At 36.4% G+C, this 24,593-nt stretch overlaps 1 protein-coding gene across 40 annotated transcripts in view; it reads right to left on the reverse strand.

The window, feature by feature from the left end:
* LOC105276337 overlaps positions 1 to 24,593 on the reverse strand; it is a 334,767-nt gene that overhangs the window by 73,161 nt on the left and 237,013 nt on the right. For 39 of the 40 annotated variants that reach the window (XR_003406730.1, XR_003406732.1, XR_003406731.1 and 36 more), the window contains 4 exons: positions 23,219 to 23,319; positions 22,957 to 23,088; positions 11,560 to 11,733; positions 9,595 to 11,499 (listed from right to left, as the gene is read on the reverse strand). Coding sequence is in view for 37 of the 40 variants with exons in the window: in XM_026970859.1 (XP_026826660.1) it covers positions 9,595 to 11,499; positions 11,560 to 11,733; positions 22,957 to 23,088; positions 23,219 to 23,319 (2,312 nt within the window). In the remaining 3 variants the exon portion in view is untranslated. The remainder of the gene's footprint in view (positions 1 to 9,594; positions 11,500 to 11,559; positions 11,734 to 22,956; positions 23,089 to 23,218; positions 23,320 to 24,593) is intronic. The other variant, XM_026970861.1, reaches the window with a different exon arrangement.

Raw genomic sequence — 24,593 nt, forward strand, 5'->3', positions numbered from 1 at the left:
GCCGGATTTCAAAAACGTGTGCTAGGAAGATCATACTTCGATCGAAAGAAAGTAGTCGAAAGGCGCAATACTGGATTATCTAGAGAATACACTGGATGCGACAGAACTTCTCATTCAACTTTATTATAGTTTGCTGGGTCGCAGCAGCAACATGCGGCCAAGTATTGTCATGAAGAACTGAAAAATTGTTATAAGAGATGAAACGTGGATATATTATGGTAATCCCATGCGCAAAAAGTAAATGAACCTTGACCGACCGATCCTATTAATATCACAACGTGACATGCATGGCTACAATATTCTTGTTTGTATTTGATGTAATATGAAAGGAATACTATGAGCTACTAAATCAAGATAAAACGATCCACTGTGGAGCACTGCAAATTGCAGTCTGCAATTGACAATTATACCATTGATCCGTCAGTTAAATGAAAGATCACTTATTAAGCGAGAATATCGTAAAATCGGTTGCGGTTCTTAAGTACCTCCCTTCCCCCTATACTTCTTCCTATAGGGAGGAAGGAGATTTCCGCTAATTAGGTTGGTTTGATTGATCAGTTGGTCAATCAAACCTGATTGACTGAAATCTGCCTCCCTCCAGAAAGAAATATAAAGGGAAGGGGGCATATTTAAGAACTACAGTAACATAAGGGAGTAGCTACCCAGCCCTGATGATGCAGACTGCAAAGTTTGTGAAGTATTACAACGCTATTAACAGATGCGATCCGGAAAGCGTGATGAGTGAAAAGGTTTAATTGTCAATGTTCCGCTGTGATCATTTTATCTTGATTCATATTTATATGAAAAGTTCATACTAGAGTACTCCTTTCATATTCCAAATACTTAGAAAAATCCTATGGCTGTAAATGTTGCGGTGTAGTATTTATGGAATCAGTTACCCGGGTCTACTTAATGTTTTCTGCGCTTGGGATTGTTATTGTATATAATTTTTTTATCTCTTGTACCAATTTTCCATGGGAAACTCTATATGGGATAGTACTTTCGAGACATAACTGAGTTACGAAGAAACTGTTTTCGCAAAAGACTTTGAAAGTTACCCGAGAGATGGCAAAAAAATAATAAAAACAAAGAAAATATTTTGATGATTGACTCGCATTGTATATATTATGCATCTAAACAGCAAAAACGACTAAAATGTTTGATCTTAATAAAAATCTAACAACTAATAAAAATAGAGCCAACCGATATAAAGTGTCATATATACTAGAGATCCTGAACTAGAGATCGACCAATATTCCACCATGGGATATGACCGGATATGATGTTTTTGTTGCGCATTTTGTATCTATTTGATTTGAAACAAAAACCATTATTGGACTTAATTTTGAGATTACATTAGTTAATAAATTACATTAAATTATTGATAATATGAAGTAAAATACATATCTTATTCTGAGTTTTAACGTTATTTTGAGCAGTTTTGATGGATAGTTATGGTTAGATCGGCTGTGCTCTCTTTGTTAGATATATATATTTTTCTCTCTCACACTTCTGATTATACTCCACGCGAGCCAATCAAACATCGATCACCCATTGCCGATCTCTGGTTCAGGGTCTCTAATATATACAAGATGTTTAAAAAAAGCATTCAGTATTTATATGGTAGATAGAACATACAATTCTCAATAAAATAGTCTTAGTAAACATAGGTCGAAAACTCAATCGTTTCAGAGATATAAACAATTATGTATCATTATGTATATTACTACTACACACATGACTTACAAGGGAGCATCGCGAACTCGCAAATTCTGATTTTGATAACTCTTTGGTAAACCTTACGCTTAGGAGAAGCAGCCCCGATTACCTTGACTTTCAAAAGGTTTTAGCCGTCGCTCATTGTTTATTAAAAAGTTATTAACAAAAGAAGTTTAATGATTTTGCACGAATTTTCAGTTGTCCACGCGAAATAAGAACATGATATTGACATATAGTATAGAGGTCATCTTCCCGAGTAACCCGCACTAAGTTTTAGTCGTCGCTCGTTGTTTATTAAAAAGTTATTAATAAAAGAAATTTCGAAAATATAGTAGTTATTTTGCATATTGACAGGCATAAATGACTAATATGTATATGAACGAAGGAAGGAAAGTCATTTAACCCTTTCGCGACGATTTGTTTTATCGTATTGGTACATATGTGTACCAGGAGACGCGAAAGAGTTAAAGCAGTGAATCGTTAATATATATAATAGTTCTTTTACTATAAATATAAAGTATTCTTTACTTTAACCAAAAGCACAAACAGTAAAATACAAAGTATTCTGGTGCGTACAGAGCTCATAAAGTCCGTGCACGGCAAATATTATATAAGTATTGTTCGAACACCTATGCGCACACACACTCGCATATACATAAACGTTAGAGACTCTCGCTCATTCTCGAACGCGGTTCCCTCCCTTCCGGTTAATTGAGTCAGCATATTTCTAAGACGGCAGTAACGGGCGGTCGGCGCCTGTGATGTTCGGCCGCGTTTATCGGCGCGTTCGCGGCTTCGACTCGCGGATCGAGTGATCTGCCGACCACCAATCCGCGGACAAGATGGGCGGACTGAAGGGTCGATACGATCGAGTCGTATTTCGGATTTTGTCAGTCTGTTCTCGATAGCCTTAGAGCACGGTAGAGCACGAACGAGCGAGTGTCACTGCGCGACTCAGAGACATTGTCTCCCAGGCGTTGTCGTCAAGCGACTCAGGGAAGTCCTTCCCCAGGCGTTGTCGATGTCCAAGCGTTCCAAATAACCAATCGCGAATACAACGCGGAATACGATTCTTGAAAGTGTATAAAGTGCCGATAATAAACGTTTCAAAATCCACACGAAGCTACGGTGTAAATATTAATTATATTTATGCTGAATACGGAACATGTTCTCTGCTTACGTTGGATCTAAATTTTAATCCAATTAAAAGTTCTTAAAACGAAATGTATTATTTTGAAGTTGCTTTTGATTAAAGCAGAAAATAATTTGTATTTAACTGTTTGTGTTTTTGGTTAAAATAGAGAATATCACATACATATTAGATTCACTCTCTTTTACAAATCAACACAAATTATATTATTGGCTATGCGAATGATATGAACATAATGAGTGGATTGTAGACAGCAGCTACTAAAACATACAATGAGTTAGAACAATTGACTAAAATAGTAGGACTATGCATAAACACAGGTAAAACCAAGATTATTATACAGTCAAGAAAAAACACGAGAAGAGCAACGGATTGCCCAACTTGGAAATGATCAACAACTTTATCACAAATGCGAAACGAAGGTAGAGATCCAAAGAAGAATAATATTAGCTAATAAAACATATTTCTTCCTATTATCCATCTTCAAATCACGAATGATACAGGAATGACAAGCTCAGAATATATAAAATAATCCAGCTGGTTCTGGCGTATGGATGTGAAATGTGCATCTTGACACAATTTTCAGACTCGAAACTTGCAGCTTTCCAAAGAAAAATATTAAGACGGATATTTGGCTCGCTTTACCCCAGTGAAGAAGTTTAAAGGCATTTCTCAGGAAAAAATAAGATATAAACGAAAATTGTATTCTCTGTACAATGCATCTGACATAGTTACATGTATCAAACTCTAAAGGCTGTGGGCAGAGTATGTCATCTGAATGAAAAGACATAGAATTCTGAAGAAAGTTCTAAATCAGAGATTCTACGGAAGGATATCGGCCGAGAGACCATGATTCAAGATGGGAAAACAATGTTGGCAGAGACTTTTTGCGGGCCTTAAGGGTGCGAATTTAAAGAAGAAGGGTAACGGATAGAAAGTCTTGATGGCGAGAAATTGAGGAAACTAGGATCCAAGACGGACTGTAGAGAATGAATGATGGAAGAATTCAAGATTACTACAGACAAAAACAGAATTAAATATTAAAAAGCGTCGCTTGAATGACGTAGTTACAGCTATTTACTGTGATGTCGCAGATCAAGTAAGAATATATTTTAACCTTATTAAGAAAACGAATATTCAATGTTGAGACACCTTGTTTCACTCTGGTGCTAAAGCTACTCGAAAGACGGTATCGCAACATTTTGTGAAGGAATTTGCAACATCAAACTGCGGCCATATTATCGATGAAATAATGCTTAGGAGGGCCTGACATCATTGTTCCGCCTCTCCTCGTTTCTTTGCCTTGTATGAGCGCGTTTGGCACGTATAATAGTTTTGGTACGTGTTAAGTTTGTTTATTTTATTGTCAACGCATGTATTACATTTTATGTCATTTAAAGTAACTGTGCTTCAAATGTACATGTACATGTATTACATTTTATGTCACTTAAAGTAACTGTGCTTCAAATATACATATATATGATTCCCTACCAAAATTGAATGTGCCTATGTGTCTGTTCATGGTTTATAGGCCCAGGTATAGGCCCAGGAATGAGCTCTGTGAAGTTAGCACCCCCAATTGTGAATTTTTATACAATTTTGATAGCGTTCGTTTGTCCACGATTTGTCCACATTTGTCCAACAATTCGTTTGTCCACCTCCCAAAACAGAGTTATGACAAAAACAGTTAGTTAAATTTTAAGTTCATCTACTACTTTGGGGTGCGTTATTATCCTAACCTTACCTAACCTTACCTAATCTAACCTAACCTAACCTAACCTCTTAAAAAAACTAGACAAGACGATTTCCGGAGCGCCAAGTTTTTACCGTGGATTCTACTACTTTGGGGTGCGTTATTATCCTAACTTTAGCTAACCTTAGATAATCTAACCTAACCAAGGTTTGTTTGTAATGACCTGTAGATGAAGAATCCACGGTCAAAACTTGGCGCTCTAGAAATCGTCTTGCAAGACGTCTTTTTTAAGAGGTTAGGTTAGGTTAGATTAGGTAAGGTTAGGTAAGGTTAGGATGATAACGCACTCCAAAGTACTAGATGACCTTAAAATTTGACTAACGACTTCTGTTAAAATAAAAGAAATGTTAAATTGCGTTTTTCTCGTGAGGGACTGCTTTTACAGTAATTGTGTGTAGAACATAAGAGTTGCGTTTTTAAGAGTAGAACAACATTTATTTGAAACTTTTTTTACTGAAATGAATATTTACGAAAATAATGAAAGAAATATACAAAAAAGTGTTCCTTCATTTTTACCTTGAAGATGACCTCATCGCCAATTTTCATTGTCATATTCGTAATCAGCGCGGCAAAATACAATAGTATACAAAATTTCAGAACAATCGGAGATATGGGCTTTTCGGAAGTTTATCCGAAAGGAGAAAGAACTGTTGGAGTATGTTCTCGGTGAGGTCGAACTTGGCAAAGATGCGACAGCAACATAGAAAAATTCACAATCTGAACAACGATAGTCATGGCAGCCATAGGATTGCATCTAAATCCCGACCGACAGATTCATATCGAGGATTGTAATAATGCCCACGAGACATGGCAAGCCCTCAAACAGTACATCAACCCATTAACACAATTCGTATAATGCGTCTGAAAAAGGAACTTTATCACCTAAAGATAAAAGATGAAGAGGCAATGTCATCCAAGTCAGCCACGAAACAGGATCAACGTCACAGTAAAGATAAAAGGAACCTATATGCATTCCTAGTGTCTCTAAATAGTTTCGACTTCAAGGAAAACTGGTTATTAGATAGCAGATGTACTCACCACATGTAGAAACGAAGAAATTGGTTCCAGAACTTTCGAGAAATAGAAATCGAGAACATTAACACTGCCGCAAACCCCAAAAAAACATACAGCTAAGAGTGTGGGAGACATCATGTTAAAAATGTTTAGGGAAGGTGATGAAAGCCGTCGTTCTCAAGAACGTGTACTACGTACTATACATAAGAAGAAATTTGATGTCCATATCTCAAATCGAAAGAAAAGGAAAATGACTTATCATCAAAGACGGAAAGGTAAAGATCTGCAACGTAAAGACAAGAAAAATAATGTGTGAGATCTACTGGAAAAACGACTTATATATCGTCAGAGTCGAGGTTGATCTGGATACTGAAGCATCCATCGAAACCGATATTATACAGACAGATCATAGACAACGATGTATTGCATCATCGTTTTTGTCACGTAACAGCACCATAGAAAAATTAGCGCGACAAAGTGCGTAGATTAGGCGTTTCCAAGATAGACAAGTATAGATGCGATGTGTGCAGTACCGGAAAATCCACGAAAGCACCTTGCAAAAGAATAAGGGCAAGACAGAGTAGAGAAGTCTGTGAAGTGATACACTCCGATTTGTGCGACCCGATGCCATTTCTAAACAGTAACAGATATTTCATCACATTTATTGAGGATTTTTTCAGGAAGACAATAGTCATGTGCATCAAATCAAAGGAAGAAGTTAAGGGTTGCGTGATGAAGTACATAACGAAAGTGGAACGCGAAAAAGGGAAGAAAATCAAGAGATTTAGAACTGATAATGTACTCGAATACTGTAATTTTTCATTCCGTTTTGCGACTTATCCTTTTCAAATTACCTTGTTGTGCTCTGTTGCAGAGTTGCTTTATAATCCTTCCATTCGAATAACGTTTATCAGCATATCTTCGAACGTGCATATGGAGGCTTTATTAACAGACTGAGTATATCGGAGTTCAATTCTTGCCAGCTGCATAGCTTAAATACTAGGTAGAATTTGCTGTATGGCATAATTGAACATTTTTCTGTGTAGGTACAATAATTTCGGCAATCTTCTGAACAGTTTTTACTAGTAATTTGTAATTATGGCCGATTATCTGCCAGCCGAGATATTTGATGATACGGATTATAGGTGAAACTAGAGATAATTTCAAGGCTACAGAAAGATTATACGCTCAAAGATATCCTGATAGACGTCATCCGACTAGAAGGACTATAAAACGACTTTGCAACATAGCACAAGTTTGAAAAGGATACGTCGCAAAACGGGTCCGAATGAATTGAAGTCAATTGTTACCATGAGTGCGGTATCAATAAATCTTCACATCTCCACAAGGAAAATCGAACAACAACATGGTATACCGAAATCAACAGCGAATCGTATTCTCAAAACAAATAAGTTCCATCCCTATTACATCCATCTAACGCAACACTTAGAACAGAGGGACTTCCAACGTCGTTTGCGATTTTGTAACTGGGCTGAAGATCAAATCCGAGGAGACCAGCGGTTTCTCTCAAACATTCTCTTTTCTGATGAAGCCACATTCAGCAATAGAGGGGGCGTTACTAGACATAACTGGCATTATTATTCGGATGAAAATCCTCATTGGCAAAGAAATCAGAAATTTCAAAGGCAGTGGTCTATTAACGTCTGGGCAGGAATTATTGGCGATAACATCATTGGTCCATATTTTTTTGAAGAAAACCTCAATAGGGTTACTTATTTGGCTTTCATTCGAAACGAGTTGCCCAACCTTCTGAGAAATGTCAACGGTAACGTGCTCAACCGAATGTGGTTTCAGCAGGACTAATCACCGGCTCACAGATTTCGGGACGTAACAAAGTGTTTGAACAATCAATTCCCGAACCAATGGATTGGTTAGGTAATCGGATTCATAAATGGTCTCCTGACCTCACACCACTTGATTTTTTTTGTGGGGGTACGTGAAACAAAGAATTTATGTGCAAGAGCCAACAACTACCGATGATATGAAAAACCGTATTCAAGAGGCATTGAAGAGCATAAACGCAGGTACTCTTCAAAAAGTACATGACGACTTTTCTCGTAGATTGCATTTATGTATTCAAGTAAATGGAGATGTTTTTGAACACCTTGAGTAAATACATTCACACCCGCACCCCCCCCCCCACACACACACACAGAAGGTGTAAATTCGACCGTGCAACCTCCATGTGATGCACCTTGAGTAATGCTAATGCCGGCGGTACTGTAACTTTCAAGTTTCATACCTCGGAAAGTATTAGGTCTATCGGAAAGTTCCGTCCATCTAGCGGCGAATAGCTGTAGCTAGAACTGTCGGTAACTCTAATGTCTGAACTAACCTTAATATTTTAGTTCTGCCATCTGTCAATAAAATTCAGTATATAAAGGTTAGCGTTTGCGTCAATAACATTGTTTTTTACTGCATCGAAAATGTCGAAATTACAGCCAAATAAGCGTCATTTGCGCAAAGTGTTAATCTTCTGCTTCAATTGGAAGAAAACTGCAGCTGAAGCTCATCAAATGCTTGTAGAAGTTTATGGTAATAGTGTCATTTCCGATAAAACATACAGAGAATGGTTTCAACGCTTTAAACCTGGTGATTTTGATGTGGAGGACAAACAGCGTTTTGGACGGCCAAGAGTATTCGAAGACGAAGAATTGAAGGAATTGGTGAATGAAGACCCATGTCAAACGCAAACACAACTTGCAGAAACATTAAATGTTGCTCCGTCTGTTATTTCCGATCGTTTGAAAGCGTTGGGAAAGATCTACAAGGAAGGAAAATGGGTCCCGTATGAACTGAAGTCAAGAGACGTTGAAAGGCGAAAAAGCATCTGCGAAATATTGCTTTCTAGGCAACAAAAAAAGGGGTTTTTGCATCGTATTGTCACTGGGGATAAAAAATGGATATATTTTGACAACCTCAAACAGCGAAAAACCATTTGCGACCCTGGCCAACCCTTAGCATCGTCGCCAAAGCGGAATATCCACGGAAAGAAGGCGATGCTCTGTATTTGGTAGGATCAGAAGGGTGTGGTGTACCATAAGCTGTTGAAATCTAGTCAGTCACAGGGGATCTCTACCGAGAACAAATGATCCGTTTGAGCCGAGCATTGCACGAAAAACGATCAGAATATGAAACCAAACAGCATAAAGTGATTTTGCTTCATGACAACGCTCGACCGCACGTCACAAAACCTGTGAAGGAAAGGTTAGAAGCACTTTGCTGGGAAGTGCTACCCCATGCGGCTTATTCACCAGACTGTGCCCCTTCCGACTACCACTTGTTTCGGTCGATGGCACACGCACAGAGCAGCGCTTCAACTCTTATGAGGACGTCGAAAAATGGGTCACTGGATAGCCTCCAAAGATGAGTCATTCTTTCGCCGCAAAATCCGTTTGCTGCCCGAAAGATGGGAAAAAGTCATCGCTAACGATGGACAATATTTTGATTGATGTACTTTTTCATTTTGTTTCTTAAATAAAGCCATACTTTTTCAAAAAAACGGACGGAACTTTCCGATAGACTTAATACTTAATAAAAAATTACTTAATTATAGTGTCCCTATACATATACTACATACAGCAATTATGCGATCAAAATGAGAAACTGCATTTCATCAGCCTGCACATTGACTTTCGTACCGGATGATGTGAGCCATAATTGCGGCGCTGTGGTATAACTAGCAAATTTTGCTTGGCAATTAACGTATTAATGAATAATACGACTAACGAAAATTTTTCAATAAATTTTATCAATTTATATTGAATGCTAATCACATACAGTAACATACAGTATATAAAATAAATTAGTACGCTTATAGTAATGTACTAATTTATTTTGATATATACTGTAAGATATTTATCTAAGTTTTTGATTCTGGTCATTATAATTTACTTCTGTAAAAGAAAACCAAAAGTTTTAATTGTTTCTAAATTACCTGAGTGCTCCTACGAAACAATGCTATTGCTTTGTTGAAGTCATCAGTCTTACGAGGATCAACATTCTCTTTCATCTGTGTATCAGGACTCAACTGCAGAATTTTTGAACTCTTTTCCTTTGCATAATCCAATTCTCTTTTACTGTCAATAATCTCGTTGCTTGAATCATCGATGCTCTTTCTTGATTCGCTACAATTGTCATTTAATGAGGATACATCATAATTACGTGATGGCGAACCGGGTGGACTACCAATGAAGAACACTTTGTGTATATTAAACTCAGAAGATACAGGTATTGTGGTATATCTTCTACCTGTATTGTTGATCGTTATCGTGTTATGTTTCATAATAGGGATTGAGTATCTTCGCGATTCTTGTGAAGAACATATGTTTTTAGCCAAAATACATTGATCTGACTTTTTGCATGATGACGTAGTCCGTGGTTCTTGAAGCATTGACTTTGTATCGTAATATTTATGTTTAACATTACGATCTAAATCTTTATATCCCGGCGTATCAGAAATATAGTTGCTTCTATCACTATGGGAACTCGTTAATAAAGCATAAAATATCTGCGTGGAATTGGAATCTTGAGCAGAACAAGGTCTTTTATATTGATGCGTGGAAATGAAGTCATCGGTATGAATAGTTTTCATAGAATGGCGGCGTTCCGAACTAACAATACATTTCAGTTTAATCATGTCTAACGAAGTTGGATTTTGCTTTATGGTAGGCATATCTACTGTTAATAATTCTTTAGAGGTTTTTAGGACCTTAGACTTCTTCTGGTGGTACAAAGTGGTATCATCATGTGGTGATAATGGCAACGGCGATAACGAGCAGCATTGGCCGCTTGAACATGATTTATCCTTCGTGAGAGTCGAGTAAGTGGAGGAACTATTAGCTTCCATTAGAATTTCTTTGTAACACTGCGTCATTTCCGCTGTCGTGGACATATATCTAATTCTTGCGTACGGTTGTAACGGAGGGAAAGTCTGTTGCCGCGCGAGTTGTTTGGCTTGCATGTTGGGCTTATTTTCTGATTGCAGAATTGTATTTAATCGTGAGGCTTCGGTATTGCTAGTAATGCTGGCTATACTTGTTTCTGGCAAAAGATTCTCTGTGCTGACCGGTCTCTCGAAAACACTGGCATTCGACAATTCAACGATACTGTTTTTAGAGGACAACAAAGATATAGTATTAGGTTCTAATAAACTTTGCTCTTCTAGCTTCAACAAAACATTCTTCGCCTTGATTTTCTCAATTGGCAAACTTTCTCTCCTAATAACTTGACGTGGAGTCAATGATTTTGATACGCTTAGAGGTATAGAATGACGTCTGTCAACGCGATTAAGTCCAATCTGATCTGGAAATGTCTGTATTCGCGTTGTTTGCACTGTAAAAGCAGTCGATATTAGTAAATCAATATTGCTTGAATCTTCATCGATGTTTATGGATGTTTCTTCACCTGAGCTAGTGGTATCTTCATTTTCATTTAACTTTGATATCTCAGTTTCCGTTTCTTCGACCGCTTCTTGACTAAGCAAAGTTTCCCATCTTTTTTGATTCGCTTTTAAATATTCCATTAATGACACGCTGAGACCATCACTGAGAAAACGATGCCATTCTACATAGAGAGGAGTAACGACGTGTTTAAAAAAGCCAGCCTGGATTTTTGGAATACTAGTACTGTGCCGATCGCATAACGGTGTCACAGGAAGATTTAAACGACGTTCATAATCGCCTTGCCTAAAGAATTCTTCACAAACTTTGTAAGACCATTTTCTAGATATGTTCCATGGTCTACATGGGTTAGAAATGTCAGCACATTTTAGCGCAATTTGTAAAATAAAATGACGGTCTTCAGCACGCTTCATTTCGAGAGAATTGTTGCCTAAATAATCCTGTAATGTGAAATAATTAATTTAAATAATCTATGTAGAAACTAATTTAATGATACGCACCCTGAAACGCGTGAGAAACTCTTGCTGTCTTGTAATATCTGTCGCTAAAATTAGTGACTTGATATGCCGTTCAAGTTCCAGTCTTATATTTTCTTGTAATTGTGCTGATACACCACTTTCTAAAAGGCATCCAATGGCTGATCTCCAATGATGATTTTCAAGAACCGAAGTGTTCTGAAAGTTGTTAAGGGTTGATTTGAAAATACTTATTTTTTTTAATTAGAAATGATTTATTATATAAGTAATTATATATATATACTATACACTCAACCCTCCTATAACACATGTTACGTCGCAGTTACGTGATTGAATGATTCTCCTTTTTGGGTCAATGCATTAAAGCAATTTACCTGGGGATGGAGTGTGCAGGTTGCAGTAAGATATCTAATTCGATTATGAATCTTGTACGGGTGGAAGTATGAGGTATGAATCTGGGATTGTTATTTCTTTCCTATCAAGACCAAACAATTCCTGGAGTCGATAAATCACGCGTCGCGGATCGTCCTTACGGAAGTCGGAGTATTTATATTCAATGGTTATTTCGCAGAGGCTATACGGATGTTCGTTTATTAATATTTTGTTAATTTCTAAAGCTTCTAATTTTTGCAAGACAGAGAACGGGTCTTTGTTATTGGAGAAAGCAAGACGAATCTGATAGCGAAGTTTCTGAAGAGACGGCGTGCTCGTGCTTTAGGAATAGAATTGAGGCGGTGATTGAAGCAAAGGGAAGCTACATAGAATAAAAGAACTCTAGAAGGATCCCTTAACTTAAATATAAAAGCATTTCTTCGTACCTTTATATTTTTTCTACAATAAACGACTTTTTCAATAAAACATTTTCATGTCCGTATTCTAGTAACGCACCCTGTATATAAAATAACGTTGCAGGAAGTTTCATGAAAAACTATTAGTTCTTTGTGTGCACGGGAAGCAAGTGCTTAGTCCCTCGTAATCTTTTTATGGTCACAGCGCGTGTGAGACCCAGGCGTATTTTTGCACCGTTTATTATTGCCTGTCGAAACATTTTGACATCTGGATTCGAGATCGGTTCGAAACCCTGCAGGAGGAAACCCTAAAGGATGAGTTTTTACTGTGACGTAATACACGATTAATTTGTTCCGCGTTTCGAAACCGTGTTAAGCGAAACCTAGAACTAATATAAATTAGGGGAATGCGTTCCGCATTATATCGAAACAATGTTTTTGGAGTGCCATGCTATATCGAAATCGTGTTGAAGGAAACTTAGAAATACGTAATACAAATCCAAGGAATTTATTTTAAGTATTTTTAATGATTTTAAGAGTTCATACATTAAACCAAAAATAAAATAAACAAAAATTCAATATTTTTGTAAAACTAAAAAATACAAATTCCAGCAATAATAAGGACTTGTTAGAAATTAAACACTTTATTAATTTTCATCATCACTATCTTCTAAAATCACTATTCGGCTAACTTTTTTCTTTTAATGGGCTGAAGGTCCTCATCACTTACATTTTAATTATTAAGTCCAACTGAAGTAGTTATAGATATCAATGCGTTCTTACTTTGTAATTGCCAAATTTCTTGATAAGGAGGTAAGCAGCTTTGCAGGTCCCTTTAACTATGTACTACTGAAGGATCTTTTTTAATCAAATAAAATTTTAATTTTCTGTCCAAATCTATCCCTCCTCCCCTTTAGACATTTAAACTTAAATTTACAACCGATTCATCGTTCATGTTTTCGAACTTATCATCTATCGCATTTGAGGTGGGCATATCTATACATTTGATCAATTCCTTTTCATTTAAAGTTTGTTCTTGAAATAGTTCTTCCACATCTTGAATGTTCAAGTCTGCAAGTCTTTCACCGCCTAAATAAGAAGCAGCGTTTACTATTCGGGTATGTTCTACATCTGCAAGTGAGATAGCATCTTTTCTCTGGACCATTTGGAGCAACAGAGCTTTCCAACAATCATTAAGTTGATGATTTTATTTCCTTGCGACGATATAGTTTTAACACAATTCAAAATAAAAAATTCTTTCCATATCTGAATAAGTGTTTCATTTTCGCCATTTTCTATTCTATTGAAAATTGTTTCAAACGATTGGCGTATGTATTATAGTAAGTCTTGAAAGTGTATGATTCCTTGATTGGGTTATGTTCCCATTGACTGTCACGCATGTTTCTGCCCTATATCTCACAAAAATTACACATTCTTTCAAATAGACCTGGCTGGTCTGAGATTTGTTGACATGCATTGAAAACCGCAATTTTGCAGTGTTTGTACGTCACTGACGGATGTTAAATTCACCGAGGTTTTTAAGTGTGTTAATAGCCAAAAATCTAAGGGATTCAGATCCGGGGATCGAACAGGCCAAACTACTGAACTTCTACGATCCATTCGATTGGATCAATCCATTGCTCATTAAGTACCTGGATTAAATGTTGCCAGATGTGATGATATGAAGAAAATGAAACGGGGAACTTCAGCATGCATGCTGAACCACATTCGTTGCCTTTGAAGGAGAGGTATTTCCTCCAGGATAGTAAACAATTCGTTTGACAAAACATGGTAATAGATAGTACCTGTTAAGCTATTCGGTAGAATGCAAGATTCTATCGCCAACAATTCCTGCCCAGACGTTAACCCTTTCGTGCCTGGTGGTACATATATGTACCAGTCTTTCAAAACTTCATATCTTCCCCAAAAATAAAGATAGCGATTTTTTCTGGGCTTATTTTAAAGATAAAGGATAAGACTGTTTTAAAAAATCAACACCTTTATGACTTTCACTATTTGATCTCCATACCTCATCAAAAAGTGAAAAATACATATATCTTCCGTAAAAATGAAGATAACGGGTTCTTTCTAGATTCATTTTGAAGATCAACATGAGGGTTATGAAAAAAATCAGTACTTAATTTCAGAATGGTGGATCCAATATGGCGGACCAAAGTGCTATCTTTTATTAGATTTGAATAAAACTCATTTTTCAACAACTGATAAGAAGTATCTATGAAAACAACTAATATTTCAAATCAGCGACCCCAAAAATTATTAGAATATAAATTTCATTCAAATCTAAAAAAATTTTATATCTTGGTCCGCTATATTGGATCCGCCATTTCGAATTTTAAAATTTTACTACAAATTCATAATCAGCAACATTAAAAACTTTTAGTAAGATGTGAATTAGATGCAAATTGTGCCTACAAAACAATCAGGCACGAAAGTGTTAATACATAACCGATGCTGATGTCTGAATTCTTCAATCGCATGCGGATTTTCATTTGACCAAACATACATACAGGGTCGTCACTAGAATCCGGACATGAAAATGTTTGATCGAAAAAGTCGTTCGTTTATTTTAGAAAAAATATAAAGATACGAGGAAATGCTCTCATATTTAAGTTAAGAGATCCTTCTAGAATTCTTTTTTTCTATATAGCTTCCCTTTGCTTCAATAACCGCCTCAATTCTATTTCTAAAGCGCGAGCACGCCGTTTTCAATTGGGCCTTTTCCATGGTCGCGAATGCCACCTTAATAGCGGTCCGGAGGGGTACCTGGATTTTTTGGTAACCCTCTCGATTACGCTCTACACGTAGTAATTGAGAGGGTTTAGTTCGGGGCTATTAGGAAATCAGAAGTCCTCGGACCAGAACATGTCCACATTGTCGGAAAGCCAGTTCTACACCAAATGCCTCGAGCAACGAGCACCTGTTGAACCTTGAGGACGTAGGACGTGTACCTGAGGTCCTCATGAGCGATCCGATGGTGGAGTCGCTCACTCTCAAGACGGCTGCTAATTTCCTGAGTGAAGTTTCTGGACCTTCTGAAATGAGGTTTTGGACTCTTTGGATAAGTTCTGGAGTCCGTGTCGCCTTCTCTCTCACTTGTATCTTTTTCGCTGCGGTGAAGGAGCTTTCCTCAGACTTCTCTAAGGCCGCATATCTCTGGGTAACATCATACGCCGTCGACCTAAGGTATCCGAAGAAGTTTATTATCTCACTCGGCGTCCTTTCAGCGCGAAGACCTTCAATCGCTGCTCTCGAGTTAAATTCTGAGCTGATTGACTCGGCCATTTTGAGGTTAATAACGTCTTACCCACGTTTCTGGCCTACTTTAGCGTCAATTGCCACCTACTGCTGAACTCAAATATAGCGGAAAATTCAAATTTATCAAGATTCTAATGACGCACCCTGTATTATGGAAATTGACTAGTCTATTTCTTGTGAAGCTCACCTCATCAGTAAATAAAATGTTCGCTAGGAAATGTGTATCTTTAACACATTTTCGTAAAAGCTGTTGATAGAACACTAATCTGGCGTGGTAATCTGATGGTCTAAAAGCTCGTTGAATATGATATAGGAACAGTAATTGCTCATGAAGAATTGATTGACAAATCGAATTGAGGGGACAAGAGGATAACTGATGCCTTCAGCTGCTATTCTTCTTACACTTGTTCTAGGATCTTCTTCCATTCTTTTCAATATCCGTTCCTCCATATCAGGAGTACAAACTGAGTGAGACTGGCGATCTGTTACTCGTGATGTTAAAGATCCCGTTCCTACAAGTCGCTAAAAAAGATTGCTGAATAACTTTTAAGATGGTATCCTGCGTGTTGGATATTTTTCAACGTTGAAGAGAGCATACGCTTCCCGGTTGCTAAACCATAACAAAATATCACATCCACCATTTCTTGTGTGGAATAATAGGCTTCCATTATATTTGTTCACTGATTAAACTGCACACTTTATTGAGAGAGCAATAATTTTATTGCTCCTCCTTAATCTCATACTGATACCTACATCCTACAAACCGAATATTATTATAACCCAATGTTACTATAGTAACACTAGTAAATACTCTTTTATTTACTGCATTGTAGAGATAACATGATTACGAGGGTGGTTTGAAACGTCCGTGCAAAGTCAGAGAGATGACACCACTGGTACGTATCGAGGTTATTTTCAGTTAGTAGCATCTCTTGGAAGAACACATCAAGTTTCAGCTAGATCGATCTATTTCTGTGTTTGGCGTTCGTTTGAATCGAGTGATTTCCGAAAAATGGATGTAAAAGAATTTTGTGTTGATTTCGTGTATGCGTTGAGGCGTCGTTTCGTCACTGTGGACAAAACATGGATACACCACTACATGCCTGAGACTAAGGAACAGTCTAAACAAGGAGTTGCCAGCGGGGAGTCTGCACCAAAGAAAGCGAAGACCGTTCCTTCGGCCGGGAAGGTTATGGCGACTGTCTTTTGGGATTCGCAAGGAATCTCCATCGACTATATGGAAAAGGGTAAAACTATTACAGATGCATGTTATTCATCGTTATTGGACCGTTTGAAAACCGAACTGCAAGAAAAACGTTCACGATTATCCCACAAAAAGGTTCTTTTCCATCTCGACAATGCACCAGCTCACTCCTCTGGAGTTGTGGCCGCAAAATTGATGGAGTTAAGGTTCCAACTGGTTCCGCATCCCCCCTATTCTCCAGATTTGGCTCCCTCGGACTACTATTTCTTCTTCGAAGAAATGGCTACCAGGAAGGAGATTTTATTCAAACGAGGAGGTGATTGCGGAAACGAATGCCTATTTTGCAGAGATGGACCAATCCTATTATTCGAAAGGGATCAACAAACTGGAACAGCGTTGGACGAAGTGTGTAAACCTTAAAGAAGACTACGTTGAAAACTAAAAAAGGTTTACTCCAAAAAATTAAGTAGTTTTCATTTTTGCACGGACTTTTCAAACCATCCTCGTAATAAGAAAAGGACAAAGAGCTCAAATAGAAAATTATCTTGTATTTTCGAAGATATTAATTGTAGAACCCATGTTAATTAGACTTTTTTCTTGTTTTGATTAATATTATCTGCTCTCAAAATATGTGACCCTTTTTTTAACACCCTTTATATGAATGGAAAGGTACTGAGTTGTATTTTACGAAAAACAATATCATAATGATTTGTTCCATTAGGTCGAAGCGTGGCATAGTAGACAGCGCACTAGCCTACAAAGCCTACAAAGTATATATGTGAACAATCTAAGTGCGCAACACATGTATATATGAGACATCGCTAATGTCCGGGAGACCGGATATGGCACATAAAGAAGAAGATTTGTTCCTAAAAGTATATTTAATCGACGAGGTGAAGTTAGGTGATTTTTATACTTTTATCAAACGAATATTCTGTGTAATTGTATCGTATTCTCCGTTAAAAATAATAAACTGTCTATGGCGTTGACTTCGAAGTATTAAGGTGCCTTTAGATGGGAGCATCGAGCGTCAAACACACGTGCGCAGCACTCTTGCGCAGGATTCAAAACAGCCAAATTGCAGCTTCTTGACGCTAATAGTGCCAAATAGTGGTAATACAATGTCGAGTCACAAGAATTTACTCCACGCCGAGGTAAATAAAATATATTCTACATGAAAAATAATATATTAATATATAATAGATGTTAATATATAATATATAAATTATAGAATTACGCAATTGACAGCATATATTAGAACTTAACCAAACATTAAGTAAACTAACCAAACATTAAGAAAATAATTGGCATAACATACACAGTCGTGGTTGAACAAATTATTTTTATTACTTTTCGCCGTGCACACTCCACACGTCATATCCGATTCTTATATAGAAAGTACATTGTTATAAATAATACTCATGTTATATTTATAAAATAGTTATGTCAATTATTTTCTTAATGTTTGGTTAAGTTCTAATATATGCTGTCAATTGCGTAATTCTATAATTTATATATTATATATTAACATCTATTATATATTAATAAATTATTTTTCATGTAGAATATATTTTATTTACCTCGGCGTGGAGTAAATTCTTGTGACTCGACATTGTATTACTACTATTTGGCACTATTAGCGTCAAGAAGCTGCAATTTGGCTGTTTTGAATCCTGCGTAAGAGTGCTGCGCACGTGTGTTTGACGCTCGACGCTTGACGCTCGATGCTCCCATCTAAAGGCACCTTTAGGACTAATTACAATAATAATATTGAAAATGCAAAATGGTGGGATTAACAATTATGGCTACATACAGCTGAAATGGATAATATTTGCATGTTTCTGAATAAAAATCGGGTATATAAATGACAAATAATATAATCAACATATATTCATTTATAATTCAGTTATAATCACGAGAACGTGTCTCCATTACTGCATAAACAAGAAATTAATATTTATCTATTTATAAAAAATATTATTTTATTATGACTTGTGGGTAAAATATTATATTATTATTATATCATTAATATATTAATATATTATAAAGTAATATTTAGTATATATTACAAGGAAATTTAAAAAAAAAATTTGTTGATACGAAATGACTTGCTTTTCGAACGTTACAACCATACTGATTGTGAGTGAACGTAACCTAGAAGTTTCAACACGTTTTAGCGTCGTGCATATTAAAGCTGCTATATGGAAGGATGTGTAGTAGGGATGTGTAGGTTGTTTTCCTTCCCGGTTCCAACCCCCACTCCTCACCGTTTAGAAATGTTGGCATGTATTTCGAACGGACTGGGTAAATGTAACTCAGAAGTATATTTGAGGGTTATGTATACAAGAAGAATTTCCTGTTCATGTCAACAAAAACAGTGTGATGGAAACATTCGTGCTGTATAAGGGTTGTCCAAGTTTATTAAGCCATACTATATGGAAACCGTGTAAGAATGTATAAGAATATCGTGTTATAGCAGGACTGTTGCAATTTTTGCACCGTGTTATACCGAAATCATGTTTTCAGAGTACCGTGTTATAATAAGAGGGTTGAGTGTATGAGTAATAATAAGTAAAAAGTAAACAGAAAAGATTATAGCTAATAAGATTTAGATAAAAATTAAAATGTTATATTCAAAATATTACCATTTTGGTAAACCTCGACAAAAGGGGAATCAGCTCCTATGATCTTGACCTTGACACATATTATAGAGGTCACTCCTCTGAGTAACCCGCAAAAAGTTTTATTCGTCGTTCGTTGTTTATTAAAAGGTATTAACAAAAGAAGTTTCAGAGTTTCGCATGAATGTTTAGCTGTGCACGCTAAGCAAGAACTTGACCTTGACATATATTATAGAAGTCATCGTCCCAAGTAATTTGTAGAAGGTTTTACCCGTCGTTATTTATTAAAAGGTATTAACAAAAGAAGTTTCATGGTTTCGCATGATTTTTTAACTGTGCATGCTAAGCAAGAACGTGACCTTGACATATATTATAAAGGTCATCGTCCCGAGTAATTTGTAGAAGGTTTTAGCCGTCGCTCGTTGTTTATTAAAAAGCTATTAATAAAAAACTTTAATAATATTGCACGCATTTTCAGCTATCTATGTAAAAAGAGGAGTTAGTTTCTTTATCTATACATATAAAATCCCTATTCTGTCTGTCGTTGAATTGATCGGGTACTTCCCGACATGCTAGAAACACCAAATTTCGCATGGTGATAGGGATTCACCCCCAGGTAATGGGAAAATTCTTGAAATCTTTAATTTCAACAATGATAACGCCTGGCGTAGACAGGTGTTTCCCTAGTAGTGTATAAATTTGCAGATTCCAGTGTGTTTGCTGTGTGGGTGGGGCTCCGCCTGTACTTTCATCCCACAAAAACCTGTGTAACCTACTCTAATCTAACTTAACCCGTAACTCCTCCTTTCGCGTAGATAGTTGCAAATCTGCAAATCTATACAGGATCCCTAGATATGAATAGCGAAGGGGCTTTGCCCCTCCTCCTGCACCCCTCCCCGCAAAACCTAACCTTACCTAACCTAACCCAACCTACTCCAACTTCTCCTTTCGCATATACAGCTAAAAATTCATGCAATATCATTAAACGTTTTTGTTAATAACTTTTTAACTCCTTCAGGGGCACTCTACTTACATTGCTACAATTTTATTATTGTTGCTCTTACAATTTGGCCATAATAATCGTACCTTTTTATTTTTCTGACTTCTAATTAATTGTCCTTTAAGTTTTATTAATATTTTTATTTATTATAGTAATTAACAATTATTATGAACAATTGAAGTTGAGAAAATAACGTTTTTTTCATTTTAATTCGTCCCTGATGACACAAATGAAGATAGAAAGCTAAAAAAAATTACTGAATATACATGATACCTCCTACTATCATATATAATTTTTGCAAATTTTGTTGCAGGTTCAATGTTTTATAAATAAACAATTATATATTTTTGCGAAATAAACGAGAAATGTGGACCTTGCTCAAAATATATATTGAAAAAATATTACAAGTTGAAGTTTTTACTTTCAAAATCATGATATATATATAAATAATATATATTGAGATAAATATAATACAAGAATATATACAGTGGAAGTTACACGGTCGGATTTAAAGCTCTTGTATGTATGTGTGTGTTTGTGTGTCTGTGTGCGCGCGCGCATAGCAGGCATCTTATCTCCTTGGGTTGCTTGATTTATGTGAGTTCCTTTGCCTTTCACATTTTTGACGCATTTTCACCAGAATTCTTCGCATCAATGCAACAAATGTTAAAAATCTTTACCTTCTTGTTGTAAACATAATTGTAAAGTTAGGTTAGGTTATCCCAAGATGCCTGCGCGCACACACAGGCATACACACGCGCGCGCACACACACATACACACACTTGACGTGTAAATCCAACCGTGCTCCACGCGATACACCTTGAGTAATGCTGATGGTCGGCGGTACTATAACTTTCAAATCTCATAATTCGAATAGTACTTTACGGAAAAATACTTTATTATAGTATTTTGGAACGTTTTCAGGCTAAGCTACAAGAATGTGCAATAAAAAATAGGGAGTTCCCTTTAAAAAAACAAAGTTGACCTTCACATGACCTTGGCACTTACACCCAAAGACAAACCAATGGTACCATCTTATGTTTCTCTCGAAAAGAAACAACTTTTATTTAAAACATTTTTTCTATAATGCGTACTTTCAGAGATAACAGCTTGTAACACTTTAGGTGGGACACCCTGTATATACTAATGTAAAACATTTGGAATCTTTTATCTTACTTCTGTAAGTGTGATAGGTCATTTCAATAGTATTTTTTCCGTTGATTACGAATCTGAAAACAAATATTCATTCATCCATCACACTACGTTTCTGAAAAAACGGGCTCAAAAAGTAAAAAAGCGGCGGTCATAATGGATCTGCCATATTGAATTTTTCAAATATGACTTCAGATTCATAATCAGCGATCAGAAAAACATAGAACTACATATTTTCACAAAATCTACCGAGCTGTCTAATTGTATCCCTGAAAGTTAATAAACAACGAGTAAACAACGACAGCTTAAAACCTTCTGGAAATTACTCAGGACGATAACATCTATAATATATGTCAAAGTTAAGTTCTTGTGTGGATAGTGGAAAATTCATCCAAAATCTTCTTTTGTTAATAACGTTTTAATAAACAGCAAGTGATGGCTAAAAGTTGCAGAAGGTTGATCAGGTAGATGGCCTCTATAATATATGTTAAGTTCAAGGTCGTAGGAGGTAGGTCCCCTTTTGTCAAGGTTTATCATATAATTAAAGTTAATTTTTTAAATATAATATAAAATATTCTTGTATATACAGGGTGTCCCAGACTTACCGTATCACTGCTTCAGAGTAGACTCCTGATGTCATTCCAAGACGAAAGTTCCTCTTGCAAAATGTCGAGGGTGGCGTAGTTTCAGCGTTATAATGGATTGAAGATATCCTATCCATGTACAGACTTTTCCCTTGTTCAGTGACAGCGGGTCGAAGGGACCTCGCGCATCGCGCACCGATCAATTCGATCTTAATTTTTCGCGAGGTTTTCGCGCGTTACCGTCCGACTTTCTGCGATATCGGCAGTATGATTGTCAAGAAAAAACGAACCGATCGCTTATTATATTGCACGAAATCGCGATACACGCGGAACTATCAAAACATACGTGAAGTGCGGCGCGCTCCCGCGATGACAGAAAACCAGCCGTCCCTGAACGCGGAAAAATTCTGTACATGGATAGGATATCTTCAACCCTTTATAGTGCCAAAACTACGCCATCCTTGACATTTTACCAGAGGAACTTTCGTCTTGGAATGACATCAGGAGTCTACCCTGAACCGGTGATACGGTAGGTCTGGGACACCCTGTATGTATGATCACATAATAGATATAGCTATTTATTTTCTTTTTCTCGTTTTACTTTTCTCTCTTTCCTTTCTTCTACTATATATATATAATGAAATAAACAACATAGTCTAGATGTTCAAGTCTTTCCATGATTTTGTATGATTCTACCTTACAATATAATATCTTATAATGTAATAATAGAACAATTATCATTGCAATTTTCAATAATTTATCTAATATTATAATTTATATTATAAATATTGTTACCTTATAAAGTGCAGCTAAATGATTACTTGTCGCGACCAGAAACGGCTGATTGACACCAGGATGATCTAGGTCGTGCGTTACAGCTGCTATTAAGGAAGCCATAATTTCTACCTTGGTAACATGTATTTGAATCTGTAAATTTACAGCTTGTTAAATAATGTCATTCCATCTTAAAATAATGAGATTATTGAAGGCAATCTACATAATAACAGAAATCTGCAGGATTCAAAAATATTTATTTGCAAGACTACATTAATGTTACCTTTTTTTCTTGAAGGAAGCAATGCATTGCCTGAGTGACGTCCGCCGCATGTATACTGTTATGGTAAGGATTTGTGCCATGATAACCTTCCTCGATGAAAGCTTTGATAAAACATTATTAGATTACTAAGTCATAATAATAGAAATGATATTAATAATTTCACTTATTAAATTTTACTTTCTTCTATTTCTATTTTATCCTTTATCTTTTATCTATGATTTGATAACAACGAGAAAAAACCGTAATACATTATAATTAATATAAGCATATAAATATAATTATATACTATTATACAAATCATATAATACAAATAACATAACATAATATCAACAATATATAACAAGTGTAGTTATTCGCCAGGTAATTCTAATTCAAAGTAATAATTATCGCGGACACTGGCAACGTCTGATGGACGGACAGAATTATTATTACAATAGCTGCAAGCCAACAAATTCGTTGGACATAACTGCAGTTACTTTTACTCCCCTCCCCCCCCCCCTACCCGCCGACTATGCGCCAACATATCGTTAGATGATTATTACTTTGAATTAGAATTACCTGGCGAATAACTACACTTGTTATTGACACACACCGCGCGTACAAGGTGTTTATATGGTTCGTTGTGAGAAGATATCATCACATGCCTCAAGTGGTCGAGTTGGTTAAGACGCCTGGCGATTAAAGCAAAAAAATGACCTCCGACAAACTGAGACGCCAACTTCACGCAGCGTCTCACTTTGTCCTACGACATTTTCGTAATCAGTAACTGTTAGAAATTAAAAGCCTTATAGTTCTACATGAGTTCTAAGAAGAGTTCTACCTTCTAAAACAAAAAAAATTAAAATGAAATAAAGACTAGCGACTTGCTTATCTATATACATCGAGGTGAGACGCCAGTAGATTTTCAAGAGTTCTGCTTATTCTAAAACAGTTCTCGTATAGTTCCGGACATGTACAATGCCTTTCCAAAGAGTTCTGATAGGAACAACGATTAGAAAATGTTTTAAAAAATTATTTCGCCCGAAGAGTGGACGCTTTCGACTTTACCAGTGAGACGCTGGACGATTTTCAAGAGTTCTGCTTATTTTAAAACAGTTCTCGTATAGTTCGGGACATGTACAATGCCTTTCCAAAGAGTTCTGATAGGAACAACGAGTAGAAAATTTTTTTTTAAATTTAGGTAAAGTTGAAAACGTCCACTCTTCGGGCGAAATAATTTTAATCAAAATATTCAAATATTCTATGAGCCGCGCGCGTTGATCATTACCGACCCAGCGGAGAAGTCACGTCGATAAATCAAGATTTCTACTATGACCCAGTGATTCAATGCACTGCAGTGTACATGTCCGGAACTATACGAGAACTGTTTTAGAAT

The sequence above is a fragment of the Ooceraea biroi genome, chromosome 6 (genome assembly GCF_003672135.1).
Source record: "Ooceraea biroi isolate clonal line C1 chromosome 6, Obir_v5.4, whole genome shotgun sequence".
Lineage (NCBI taxonomy): Eukaryota > Metazoa > Arthropoda > Insecta > Hymenoptera > Formicidae > Ooceraea > Ooceraea biroi.